The sequence below is a fragment of the Hemitrygon akajei genome, unplaced genomic scaffold, assembly GCF_048418815.1.
Source record: "Hemitrygon akajei unplaced genomic scaffold, sHemAka1.3 Scf000162, whole genome shotgun sequence".
Lineage (NCBI taxonomy): Eukaryota > Metazoa > Chordata > Chondrichthyes > Myliobatiformes > Dasyatidae > Hemitrygon > Hemitrygon akajei.
In genome coordinates this window covers 66,968-81,342 of record NW_027332048.1, presented here as the reverse complement: position 1 = coordinate 81,342, position 14,375 = coordinate 66,968, and the positions used below count along the sequence as shown (strand labels likewise).

General features: G+C 47.8%; 1 protein-coding gene across 1 annotated transcript in view; it reads right to left on the bottom strand.

Moving 5' to 3' along the window:
* Nucleotides 1-6,516: 6,516 nt before the first annotated feature.
* LOC140724109 (exocyst complex component 3-like protein 2) overlaps nt 6,517-14,375 on the bottom strand; it is a 71,571-nt gene continuing 63,712 nt past the window's right edge. Inside the window, exon 12 of the mRNA XM_073038590.1 lies at nt 6,517-7,784. Within this exon, the coding sequence (XP_072894691.1) occupies nt 7,553-7,784 (232 nt within the window). The 3' untranslated portion in view covers nt 6,517-7,552. The remainder of the gene's footprint in view (nt 7,785-14,375) is intronic.

Sequence of the window (14,375 nt, the reverse complement as noted above, 5' to 3'; positions counted from 1 at the left end):
ACTGGACCCCGTAGGCCACACTGGAATCCATGAATGGTTGGAGACTGGTCCCCGTAGGCCACACTGGAATCCGTGAATGGTTGGAGACTGGACCCCATAGGCCACACTGGAATCCATGAATGGTTGGAGACTGGTCCCCGTAGGCCACACTGGAATCCGTGAATGGTTGGAGACTGGACCCCGTAGGCCACACTGGAATCCGTGAATGGTTGGAGACTGGACCCCGTAGGCCACACTGGAATCCGTGAATGGTTGGAGACTGGACCCCGTAGGCCACACTGGAATCCATGAATGGTTGGAGACTGGTCCCCGTAGGCCACACTGGAATCCGTGAATGGTTGGAGACTGGTCTCTGTAGGCCACACTGGAATCCGTGAATGGTTGGAAGCTTGCCCCTATAGGCTGCACTGGAACCTGTGCTGGGTTGGAGGGGACAGTTTGTTAGTGAAGGAGACAGAGAGTGATACAGAGTTTGGACAGCTCTTCATTTGGAGATACAACACGGTAAACAGGTCTTCCGGCCCATCGAGCCTTTGCTGTGAGATTACACCCTTGTGACCAATTCCTTTGGGAACTTGTTCCGTTCCCCATCACCCTCTGAGAGGGAAAACCTCGCACTCAGATCAGCTTTAAATCTTAACCCTCTCATCTTAAACAGTTTTGGCCTGGGATAGATGGTGATTATCTATGACCCTGTCTGATAAACCTCCAGAAGGTCACTCCTCAGCTCCCTTTATTCGCAAGAAAATACTCCCAGCCTCTCCTTGAAACTCAAACCTTCCATTCCAGTGGTCATTTTCATATGCTGTGGAAGCCATAGAAAGGGTGCAGAGGAGATTTACAAGGATGTTGCCTGGATTGGGGAGCATGCCTGATGAGAATAAGTTGAGTGAACTCGGCCTTTTTTCCTTGGAGCGACCGAGGATGAGAGGTGACCTGATAGAGGTGTACAAGATGATGAGAGGCATTGATCGTGTGGATAGTCAGAGGCTTTTTCCCAGGGCTGAAATGGCTAGCACGAGAGGGCACAGTTTTAAGGTCCTTGGAAGTAGGTGCAGAGGAGATGTCAGGGGTAAGTTTTTTTATGCAGAGAGTGGTGGGTGTGTGGCTGATGCTAGTAGCCACCGAGAGTTGGACCTGGACCAGAGTGGAAATCACCAGCGGGTGTAAACAACATCACTGTCCAGAAACGCTGTTGATTCTAGACTGAAACTTCCTGTACGATACTTGGTGGACAACAGGAAGACGAGGGTGGATCTGAGCTCAAAGTGCCATAAGTGAAGTCAAATAGCAGCGGGGCAGTCCTCCAGATAGCATCAGCACAGCAGCCTTGATTTATTAACTCGCAGACAACTGACTCATAGGCAAATGGAGACACAGGAGACTTCAACACCCACAATGCTGGAGGAACTCTGCAATTTAGGCGGTATCCCTGGGGGGTGGGGGATAAACAGTTGACCTTTTGGGCCGGGCTTGAAAAGAAGGGGGGGAGAAGGTGGGGGGAGGGGAAGAGTACAAGCTGGGAGGTGATAGGTGAGACCGAGCGAGGGGGAAGGTGGCTGGGAGGGGCCAAGTGGAAGAGGCAAAGGGCTGAAGGGAAGGAGGAGGTTCACCGGAGAGAAGTGATGTGTAAGTGAGATGGGGTGTTGTTCCTCCAACCAGAGTGGCCTCAATATTGCAGTAGTGGAGGAAATGGACCAACATATTGGAATGGGAATGGATGTAGAATTCAGAAGGGTGACCACTGAGAATTACCCCCTGTTGTGGTGGGCAAAACCTGGAGCAACAACCTGCTGGAGGAACTGGCGCAGTGTCCGTGCAGTCAATGTTTCGGGCTGAATGAGCGAAGGGGAGATGGCCAGTGTAAAGAGGCGAGGAGGGACAGGGGGTGGAGAATGCTAGGTGGATCCGGGTGAAGAGGGGTTGTAGAAGGAAGGGTGGAGAGAGCAAAGACCCTTAATCTAGACTGATCCATCTTGACCAAAACAATCAACAGTCCATTTTCTCCTTCACATGCTGCCTGACCTGCCAAGCTCCTCCAACTTTCTGAGTGAGATACTCTGGATTTCAGCGCCTGTGGAATCTCTTGTGCCTGACATTCGCTATTGCCCGTCTCTCAGCCAGTCCCTGAAGGCTTGTTTCCTCTCCGGGTTTGTGGCCTGACATCGATGGACTCTACGTTGTGGGGCAGCGGGCATCGGACGGGGTGCATACCTTGTGAGGTGGTGTGAACCTTCTGTCATCCATCATCAAGGACCCCCACCATCCAGGCCAAGCTCTCTTCTTGCTGCTGCCATCGGGAAGGTGGTACAGGAGACTCCGGACCCAAACCATCAGATTCAGGATCAGTTTATTATCCCTGAACTTGAGGGGATAATTTCACTCACCTCAACGCTGAATTCCACAACCTATGGATTCTCTTTCAAGGACTTTACAACCCATGTTCTCAGTATTGTTTATTACTTATTTATCTACTGTTATTATTTTGATTTTCTTTTTGTATTTGCACAGTTTGTCGTCTGTTGCACACTGGTCGTTTGTCCGTCTTTGCTTGCCAGGTGCCGTGTCTCATTGATTCTGCTGGGTATCATTTTATCTACTGTGAATGCCTGCAAGAAAATGAACCTCAGGGTTGCATATGGTGACACTGATAATAAATCTACTTTGAGTTGAAATCTTGTTGCTCATAAAAAAAATTCTGCATTCTCCTGATGCACAGTTTCAGAGATCTCAGTATCATCCCATTACTCCTTCTCCATAGTGGTGTAAGTAGGTAGAGCCGCCACCCCACATTGCCAGAGAACAGGGTTCGATCCTGACCAACGACACTGACCGTTTCCTCTGAGCTACAGGTGAGAATCAGAATCAGGATCAGGTTTATCATCACCGGCACGTGTTGTGAAATTTGTTAACTTAGCAGCAGCAGTTCAATGCATATAGAAGAAAAAAAAAGTAATAAACAAGTAAATCAATTACTTATATTGAAAAGGTTAAAAAAAGTGCAAAAACAAAAATGCTGTATATTTTTTAAAAATCAAGGTAGTGTCCAAAGATTCAATTTAGGAATCAGATGGCAGAGGGGAAGAAGCTGTTCCTGAATCGCTGAGTGTGTGCCTTCAGGCTTCTGTACCTCCTACCTGATGGTAACAGTGAGAAACGGCCATGCCCTGGGTGCTGGAGGTCCTTAATAATGGACACTGCCTTTCTGAGACAACGCTCCCTAAAGATGTCCTGGGTACTTTGTAGGCTAGTACCCAAGATGGAGCTGACTAGATTTACAACCCTCTGCAGCTTCTTTCGGGGAAGTTGATGGGAATGTCAAGAGAATAGAAACAGGGAAATTAGGTTGTTGATGGTCAGCGTAGACTGTGTGGGCCAAAGGGCCTGCGCCTTGACTCTATAATGATTATACACAGTAGCCACTTCATTAGCTACGCCTGCTCATTAGTGCACACATCAAGCAACCTTGTGGCAGCAGCTCAATGCACAACAGCATGCAGGCGTAGTCAAGAAATTCAGTGGTTCACAGAAATGTGATTTCAATGACCCTGACCGTAGAATGATTGCTGGTGCCAGATGGGGTGGTTTGAGTATCCCCGAGACTGCTGATCTCCTGGGATTTTCATGCACAACAGTCTCAGGAGCTTACAGAATGAAACAAAATATCCTGCAGTTCTGTGGCAGCAGCTCGATGCCTTGTCAGTAAGAGAGAACGGCCAGACAGGTTCAAGCCGACAGGAAAGTGACGACAATTCAAAGAACCAGGTGTTAGAAAACCGGAGTGAAGAAGAGCATCTCTCAATGCACAAAACATCAAACCTTGAAGTGCAAGGCACAGCAGCAGAAAGCCACCAACATACACTGTGGCCACTTTGTTATGTATAATACAGTATCTACATAATTACGTATAACAGGAGGTTCCGATTAAAATGGCCACTGAATTATTTTAGACAGTTTGCATTGCAACTAAAGCAGTCGTATGAAAATCTAATTGTAAAATAAACATTAAAATAAAATAAGAATCTCCCATGTTGTTGGGAATTGTTTACAGTTTTTGGGATGTGCTTCTGTGTTCTCTGGTAGTGCTTAACTTCCCTTCACCCTTCAGAGTGCAAGGCATGGACAGTGAGTCAACAGCTGAGGAAATCACTAATTACAAGCTAAGTTTAGCTGTGTGGAAAATAAACCATTACCTTTCCCATCAGGACTCAGACCGGGGTAGATACGGAAGTTGGCACCTATTCCTAGGGAAGGTCATATTTAGCTAATTTAATCATTAAACACAAACACACCTCCTTTGGAGATTGAGACAGAAGATTGGACAAAAATAGCTTGCATGTGATAATAACAAATATTAACATGGAAAGAAAGATTTATATCCCGAAGCGCTCTGTTGCCAACCGAATCCCAGTGAAGGAAATACAACATTCAAATTGTGCGCAGCCTGCTCCCATGGATAGCAACATGGTCTAATCTGGATTTTTTGAGGGTAGGATCACAATTTTCTTACCGTAGAGAGATGAGGAAGTCTGGATTAACCTCCTCAAGACACCAACCCCAACAATAGTTGCTGTCATTGGCTTGACAGATGTAAACTATAATGCTGGGGCTTTATATGGCGTGGGTCAGACTACATCTGGAATATTGTGAGTAGTTTTGGGCCACATGTCTAAGAAAGGATGTGTTGGCATTGGAGAGGGTCCGGTGGAGGTTCATGGGAATTATCGTGGGAATGAAAGGGTTAACTTCTGACGAGCATTTGATGGCTGTAGTCACTGGAGTTCAGGAGAATGAGGAGGGATCTCATTGAAAACTATTGAACGTTGGAAGACCCAGATGGAGTGGACGTAGAGAAGGTGTTTGCTGTAGCGGGGGGAGTCCAGGACCAGAGGGCACAGCCTCAGAGTACACGGACATCCCTTTAGAACAGAGATGAAGAGGAATTTCTTCAGACCGAGGGTGATGAATCTGTGAAATTCACTGCCACAGATGCTTGTGGAGGTTGTCATTGGGTATACTTAAAGCAGAGGTTGACAGGTTCTTGATTAATAAGGGTGTTAGAGGCAGTAAAATGGGGTGGAGAGAGATAACAAATAAACCATGATGGAATGGAGGAGCAGACTCGATGGGCTGAATGGCTCTTATGTCTTACGGTCTAATAAATGTGTCCGAAATATTTTGTCAATGTACCAAGGAACCACAAGGAACGGAAGGATTATGACTCAACTTTCAACTAAGAGGCAATGAAAATGGAATTCCACACAAGACCATTTTAGAGAAAAACCAATTCCACAACAGGAAGCAACACTTACAGGGAGTTCTTGCGTATCAGACAACCTGCTTCTGTCTGAGTGAATCAGATGGCATGGAATTGAAGCATCCACATGGGAAACTGCCATGACACACAGGAAATGATGTCCTGTAGGATGTGATGTCACCATGAGACTGTGACAAAACTGTGACTGAGGCAAAAACTAACAATGGAGTTTCATTGACGGCAGTGATGGAAATGTTAGTGTGGTTTGAGTTTCTTAAAGATCTATCTGTATTGTACAGAGATGACGTCCTGCTGGATTTAACAAAAGTGCTGTCTACATATATCTACTAATACATTAAAGCCCAATAAAACAATCCCTGTTTTATACAGCTTTCCCCATTCTTGGTTAATCTCCACAAGACACGGGAGCAGAATCAGGCCATTCAGCCCATCAGGTCTGCTCTGCCATTCCATCATGGCTGATTTATTTTCCCTCTCAACCCCAACCCCATTCCGCTGCCTTCTCCCAAATACCCTTTGACACCTTCACTAATTAAGTACATGTCACCCTCTGCCTAATGTATACCTTTTTCATCACCATATAGATGCATAAGTACATCACAGAAACAGGCCTTTTTATGTAAGTGACCAATTCTCTATTTTGAGACGGTGACCCCTGGTTCTACACACCCCAGTTTTTTCTCTCCATTCAGGCTGGTAAAACCCGAGGTACTGGCATACGCAAGGATGCCAATTTCTGAATTGCTAGGGACTTTATTTGGAAAAATGATCCAGGAGAGATAGTAATAGGGACAAGGAAATGGCAGACAAATTGAATAAGTATTTTGCATCAGTCTTCACTGAAGAAGACACTAGCAGTGAGGTGCAGGTGTCAGGGATCATGAGATCTGTGAAGTTACCATTACTAGAGAGAAGGTTCTTGGGGAACTGAAAGGTCTGAAGGTGGAAAAGTCACCTGGACCAGATGGTGTACAACCCCAGGGTTCTGAAAGCGGTAGCCGAAGAGATCGTGGAGGCATTCGTAATGATATTTCAAGAATTGCTAATTATGGAATGGTTCTGGAAGACTGGAAAATTGCAAAATCACTCCACTCTTCATGGCTCTGCCACCCAGTGGGAGAGGTTGGAGGGGGTGTGATGGAAGCCATCTTCCTTGCACCAATAGTCAACAGCCATAGGGATTCTGGGAACTTCGTTTTCCTAACCCCAAAAGGACTCTGGCTTATGGAAGCAGTCAACACTTTTAGAAAGATCTTTATTTAAATCTTGATATTATATGACTTTTACATTAAAGATTTATACAGTCTCAATAATTCAATCACGTGGTTGTAAGTCACAGCGTTTCTCCCTGGATCCCCGTTACATTCCAGCGCAGGGATCCAGTGTTTGGTCACTCCCATTATCCTTTTCCTGCACCCGATTCACAAGCCTTGGATTTTTGTGGCTTTCCGGCTGCCTGATTCCCGACACAAGGTCCTCGTGTGGGTTCTAAGTGAAGTACAAAACCGGGAATATTGTACCCTAATCTGACTCCCAATCCTACAGGAATGCACTGGGTGGGTTTCCCCTGTCTGTTCAATACCGCCCCTCCCCTCTTTGCACTGGAATTCACAGTGCTATAATTTCTATTCTACGGAGGCCCATTTCTTTCCAGCCTGGGATCTTCCTGTGCGTGTTTGTACGTTAGCCGCATCTCTGCAACTGCTGGGGCCTTCCATTATAATCAAAATTGCATTTCCTCGCTCACCACAAACAATCGCTGAAGGGAGAGGGGAGGTTTGAGTTCACTCGAAGAGACGTTCTAGACTATGACCTCAGTATATATATATATATATTTTAAGATTAGCTTCATCTGTTGCAGGTACATCGAAACATGCAGTGAAATGCATCATTTGCATTGCGTATGCACTGCGGGCAACTTGCAATTGTCACCATGATTTTGGTGCAAGCACAGCACGCCGAACCCTAACCCGTTTGTCTTTGGAATGTAAGAGGAAACCCAGGCGGTCACGGGGAGAACACACAGCTGTCGCGAGGCCCTCCTAGTCCGGTTTCCCGAAAGTGCGGGATACATCCAGTTCCAGAGAAGGAAGGGGAGAAGGAGAGGCGACTGAAAATCCAGGACATTTCGAGCACAGCAGGAGCCCTGGGGGCGGAAGTGCCCTTCTCATCTCAGCTCGGACGTGTGAAGTACCTTCTGCTGTGTCCCTCCCACGGCCTCTTCCCCACCATTCACCTGCTCCTTTCCTTCCTCGCCCGACCCCCACCTGCTGGTCACCGGCCGCGGATGGCGTACAGCCAGCTGGCCATGCAGCTGGAGACAGAGCTCTCTCTGATGCAACGGGCCTCCGTGGTCTCATCGATATCGCTGAAGAGCTCCCTGTCCCGGGGAGGGTCGAGTTCATTGTTCTGGCTGTTGAGCTCCTGCACTGTCTCCAGGATTGAGTGTCGGTCGGAGGAAGTCAAGTCTCCTCTCATTTGCAACACTGCAGAGATGTGGCCCTTCCTGAGGGAACGAGGAGAACAGCACATCAGGAACAGCACTGCACGGATAATTGAGGTGGTGGCTACTTATAAGCTTTATATTACCATAATCTTACTGTAAATAATTGGCCACGTTTGCATTCAAATTAATATTAACAGAAGAAATTCTGCAGACGCTGGAAATCTTGAGCAACACACAGAGTACTGGAGGAGCTCAGCATCAAAGGAGAGGAATAACCAGCTGACGTTTCAGGCCGAGACCCTTCATCAGGACTGGAAAGGGGGGGGGGGGGTAGAAAGCTGGAATGAGAAGGTGAGAGGAGGGGAAAGAGTACAAGCTGGAAGGTGAGTGGGGAGACCAGATGAGGGGGAAGGTGGGGGAATTGGGATAAGGAAAAAGCTGGGAGGAGATAGGTGGAAAAGGTAAAGAGATGAAGAGGTCTCGTTGACCATGGATGCTGTGCCCTAGCTGTTTAGATACTCAAGCAAGCCAGGGCAGTACAATATGGAGAGCAAGCTGTAGCAAGCTCCCCCTCTCCACGCATCTGATGAACCCAAAGGAACGACGGGAACTGACAGAGTTTAGCACCAACGGTGTCGCAGGAGTTGCCAATCAGTGTTGAACTCAATGCTGGACTGCCTCAGGGACTCCAGCTCTGGATTTTTCCCACCAGGTTTACTTCTGAAGACTTCCCCACGAATGGGCAGCAGAAGTTTGAGATCAGAATTTTCCTTCTCTTCGATGAGCTTTCAACCGTGGCTGAGAAGCTCTCCCCAAAGCAACTGGTTCTAAGGCCCTAGGAACCCTCCTTTGTCCCTTTTCCTGACAGTAGAAATTGTTCTGCCAGGCTTAGTAACTAAGCTGCCCATGAAGTCCAGAGGGTGGACTTGGTTGTCAGAGGCTGAGATGCACCCCAGTAGGAGCTTATCCCCATTACCACCCCCAGCTATAACGATGTTATAACCCTTAAAGGGATGAAGCAGAAGGAACCTAATGGGAGACAATGGAAGCAAGAGAAAGAGGAAATGATGGGCAAGTGAGGAGAAAAGAAGAGGTTATAGGGCAACCAGAATAAGAAATGGAGGAACAGAGAAGGAGGGAGTGGGGAGAAATTTACGTGCTAGAGAAATTGGTTTTCATGCCATCAGGTTGGAGGCTAACCAGACGAAATATGAGGTATTTCTCCTCCAACCTGAGTTTGCCCTCATCACGGCAGCAGAGAGAGAACAGCACAGTGCAGCCCCTTCGGCCCACAATGTTGTACTGACATTTTAATCTACACGAAGATCAATGTAACCCTTTACTCCCACATAGCCCTCCATTCCTTTTCATCCATGTCCCTAGTGTATCCTTCTCTACCAGCACCGCTGGCAGGGAATTCCCTGCACCCACCACTCTGTAAAAACCCTACCTATGACGCCCACTGTACTGCCAGGACTGCTGAGATCCTCCAGCACTGCTCTGGATTTCCAGCATCTGCAGAATCTTGTGTTTATCGTCAAAGTTCCAAGTAAATTTATTACTAAACTACATGTACGTCACCAAATACTGCCCTGAGGTTCATTTTCTTACAGGCATTCACAGTAAATACAAAGAAACACAATAGAATGAATGAAAAATGCTGACAGACAACCAACGTGCAAAAGACTACAAACTATGCGAATCCAAAAAGACAAAATCAACATAATAATAAATAAACAAACAATAAACATCAAGAACAGGAGTTGTAGAGTCCTTGAACGTGAGTCTGTAGGTTATGGAGCCAGTTCAGCGTTGGGGTGAGTGACGTTATCCTCTCCGGTTCAGGACTCTGATGGCTGACCTGTTCCTGAACCTGCTGATGTGGGACCTGCAGCTCCTGACGGCAAGAGATCAGGGCTGGGATCATCTGCTGTCGCGTGCCCGCGATACTACCGCAAGCAGACCTTTCATTGCACCTGTGCACACGCGTGCGGATGACAATGAACTCGACTTCCTGACTCTCCCATGGCGGGGAAATGAAGTGACGAGCTGGGAAGCTGATTGGTGGAAGAGATGCACGGCTGGAGAAGGGGGAGTCTGACAGGAGAGGACTGAAGGCAGAAAAGGGGAAGGATCACTGGGGGAAGTGATGGGTGGGCAAGGTGAGAGAGGGAAAAGGGGATGGGGAATGGTGAAGTGGGTGAAATTTGAGAAGTCGATGTCCATGCCATCAGGTTGGGGGCTACCCAAACGGGTGTTGTCCCTCCAACCTGAGTGTGGCCTCATCATGACAGTGGAGGAGGCCATGGATGGACATATCGGAGGGGAATGGAAATGGAATTAAAATGGGTGGCCACTGGGAGATCCCGATTTTTCTGGCAGATGGAGCATAGATGCTCAGCGAGGTGGTCTCCCGATCTGCATCGGGTCATCGGAGGCCACACCAGGAGCACTGGGCATAGTAGATGACCCCAACAGACTCACAGGTGAAGCGTTGCCTCACATGAAAGGATGGTTCGGGGCCCTGAACGGTAGTGAGGGAGGAGGTTTAGGGGCAGGTGTAGCACTTGTTCCGCTTGCAAGGAGGACGATCAGTGGCGAGGGATGACTGGACATAGGGGATCGCTGCAGAAAGCAGAAAGTGGGGGGAGAGGGAAAGACGTGCTTAGTGGTGGGATCCTGTTGGAGATGGCAGAAGTTACAGAGAGTTATGTGCTGGATGCAGACGCTGGTAAGGACAAGAGGAACCCTCTCCCTGGTAGGGTGGTGGGAGGATGGGGTGAGAGCAGACGTGCGTGAAATGGAAGAGATGCGGTTGAGGGCAGTGTTGATGGTGGAGGAAGGGAAGCCCCTTTCTTTGAAGAAAGAGGACATCTCCTTCATTATGAAATGAAAGCCCTCAGATTTGAGAGAAGGCGGTGGTGTTTTTACAGGTGACAGGATGGGAAGGGGTACAGTCCAGGTAGCTGTGAAAGTCTGTGGGTTTATAATAGACATCGCTGGTAAACTGTCTCCGGAGATAGAAACAGTGAGATTGAGAAAGGGGAGGGAGGTGTCAGAAATGGGACGAGGTAAATTTGAGGGCAGGGTGGAAGTTGGAGGCAAAGTGGATGAAGTTGATGTGTTCTGCTTGTCTGCAGGAAGCAGCACCACAGCAGCTGTCGACGGAGCGTAGGAAAAGTGAGGGATGGTCACCAGTGTAGACCTGAAACATAGACAGTTCCATGTAGCCGACAAACAGGCTGGCATAGCTGGGACCCATGCGAGTGCCCATGGCTACACCTTCTGTTTGAAAGAAGTGAGAAGAGCAACAGAGCCAAAGGTCAGTTAATTGCTGTAGATCAGATCATTACAGTGTAACAGCTGCAGAGAAGCTAGACTAGACCACAGATCACAAGGTTGTACAATTTCTACATTCTTTGATAAAAAAAAGTACTTTGAAACATTGAAACGATTAGGAGCAAAATCATACGAGATAAATTGTGAGGTCACGAGTTCAATTTATCATACTGGGGAACTATTTAATTGCCGTACGTAACACAGTGGATTGAAGCCGTCTGTATTTCTTTATCTATTGTCGTTCACTGGCACTGGTTTTTGGAGTTAGAAGAGCTTCACTTGTCATGTGTACATCACAACATATAGTGAAACGTGTCGTTTGTGTCAAATCAAATCAGTGAGCATTGCGGTGAGGGCAGCCGGAAGCGTCACTGTGCTTCCAGCACCAGCAAAACATGCCCACGACTCACTAACTGTATGTCTTCAGAGGGTGAGGAAACTCAGCCGTCACAGGCAGAATGTGCAGGCTCCTTACAGACAGCAGTGGGTATTGATCCCTGATCAGTGATACAGACAGCAGTGGGTATTGATCCCCAATCAGTGATACAGACAGCAGTGGGTATTGATCCCCAATCAGTGATACAGACGGCAGTGGGTATTGATCCCCAATCAGTGATAGACAGCAGTGGGTATTGATCCCCAATCAGTGATACAGACAGAAGTGGGTATTGATCCCCGATCAGTGACACAGACAGCAGTGGGTATTGATCCCCAATCAGTGATACAGACAGAAGTGGGTATTGATCCCCGATCAGTGATACAGACAGAAGTGGGTATTGATCCCCGATCAGTGATACAGACAGCAGTGGGTATTGATCCCCGATCAGTGATACAGACAGCAGTGGGTATTGATCCCCAATCAGTGATACAGACAGCAGTGGGTATTGATCCCCGATCAGTGATACAGACAGCAGTGGGTATTGATCCCCAATCAGTGATACAGACAGCAGTGGGTATTGATCCCCAATCAGTGATACAGACAGCAGTGGGTATTGATCCCCAATCAGTGATACAGACAGCAGTGGGTATTGATCCCCAATCAGTGATACAGACAGCAGTGGGTATTGATCCCTGATCAGTGATACAGACAGCAGTGGGTATTGATCCCCAATCAGTGATACAGACAGCAGTGGGTATTGATCCCCAATCAGTGATACAGACAGCAGTGGGTATTGATCCCTGATCAGTGATACAGACAGCAGTGGGTATTGATCCCCAATCAGTGATACAGACGGCAGTGGGTATTGATCCCCAATCAGTGATACAGACAGCAGTGGGTATTGATCCCCAATCAGTGATACAGACAGCAGTGGGTATTGATCCCCAATCAGTGATACAGACAGCAGTGGGTATTGATCCCCGGTCAGTGATACAGACAGCAGTGGGTATTGATCCCCGATCAGTGATACAGACAGCAGTGGGTATTGATCCCCGATCAGTGATACAGACAGCAGTGGGTATTGATCCCCAATCAGTGATACAGACAGCAGTGGGTATTGATCCCCAATCAGTGATAGACAGCAGTGGGTATTGATCCCCGATCAGTGATACAGACAGCAGTGGGTATTGATCCCCGATCAGTGACACAGACAGCAGTGGGTATTGATCCCCGATCAGTGATACAGACAGCAGTGGGTATTGATCCCCGATCAGTGACACAGACAGCAGTGGGTATTGATCCCCGATCAGTGATACAGACAGTAGTGGGTATTGATCCCCGATCAGTGACACAGACAGCAGTGGGTATTGATCCCCGATCAGTGATACAGACAGAAGTGGGTATTGATCCCCGATCAGTGATACAGACAGCAGTGGGTATTGATCCCTGATCAGTGACACAGACAGCAGTGGGTATTGATCCCCGATCAGTGATACAGACAGAAGTGGGTATTGATCCCCGATCAGTGATACAGACAGCAGTGGGTATTGATCCCCGATCAGTGATACAGACAGCAGTGGGTATTGATCCCCAATCAGTGATACAGACAGCAGTGGGTATTGATCCCCGATCAGTGATACAGACAGCAGTGGGTATTGATCCCCAATCAGTGATACAGACAGCAGTGGGTATTGATCCCCGATCAGTGATACAGACAGCAGTGGGTATTGATCCCCGATCAGTGATACAGACAGCAGTGGGTATTGATCCCCAATCAGTGATACAGACAGCAGTGGGTATTGATCCCCGATCAGTGATACAGACAGCAGTGGGTATTGATCCCCGATCAGTGATACAGACAGCAGTGGGTATTGATCCCCGATCAGTGATACAGACAGCAGTGGGTATTGATCCCCAATCAGTGATACAGACAGCAGTGGGTATTGATCCCCGATCAGTGATACAGACAGCAGTGGGTATTGATCCCCAATCAGTGATAGACAGCAGTGGGTATTGATCCCCAATCAGTGATACAGACAGCAGTGGGTATTGATCCCCGATCAGTGATAGACAGCAGTGGGTATTGATCCCCAATCAGTGATACAGACAGCAGTGGGTATTGATCCCCGATCAGTGATACAGACAGGAGTGGGTATTGATCCCCAATCAGTGATACAGACAGCAGTGGGTATTGATCCCCGATCAGTGATACAGACGGCAGTGGGTATTGATCCCTGATCAGTGATACAGACAGCAGTGGGTATTGATCCCCAATCAGTGATACAGACAGCAGTGGGTATTGATCCCCGATCAGTGACAGACAGCAGTGGGTATTGATCCCCGATCAGTGATACAGACAGCAGTGGGTGTTGATCCCCAATCAGTGATACAGACAGCAGTGGGTATTGATCCCCGATCAGTGATACAGACAGCAGTGGGTATTGATCCCCAATCAGTGATACAGACAGGAGTGGGTATTGATCCCCAATCAGTGATAGACAGCAGTGGGTGTTGATCCCCAATCAGTGATACAGACAGCAGTGGGTATTGATCCCCGATCAGTGACACAGACAGCAGTGGGTATTGATCCCTGATCAGTGATACAGACAGCAGTGGGTATTGATCCCCAATCAGTGATACAGACAGCAGTGGGTATTGATCCCTGATCAGTGATACAGACAGCAGTGGGTATTGATCCCCAATCAGTGATACAGACAGCAGTGGGTATTGATCCCCGATCAGTGATACAGACAGCAGTGGGTATTGATCCCCAATCAGTGATACAGACAGCAGTGGGTATTGATCCGCAATCAGTGACAGACTGCGGTGGGTACTGAACCCTGATCTTACAGCTGGCTGTTGTAAAGCGTTATGTTAACTATGCCACCGTACCTCCCATTACGTGTTTATGTGTTATAAGTGTATTACCATCT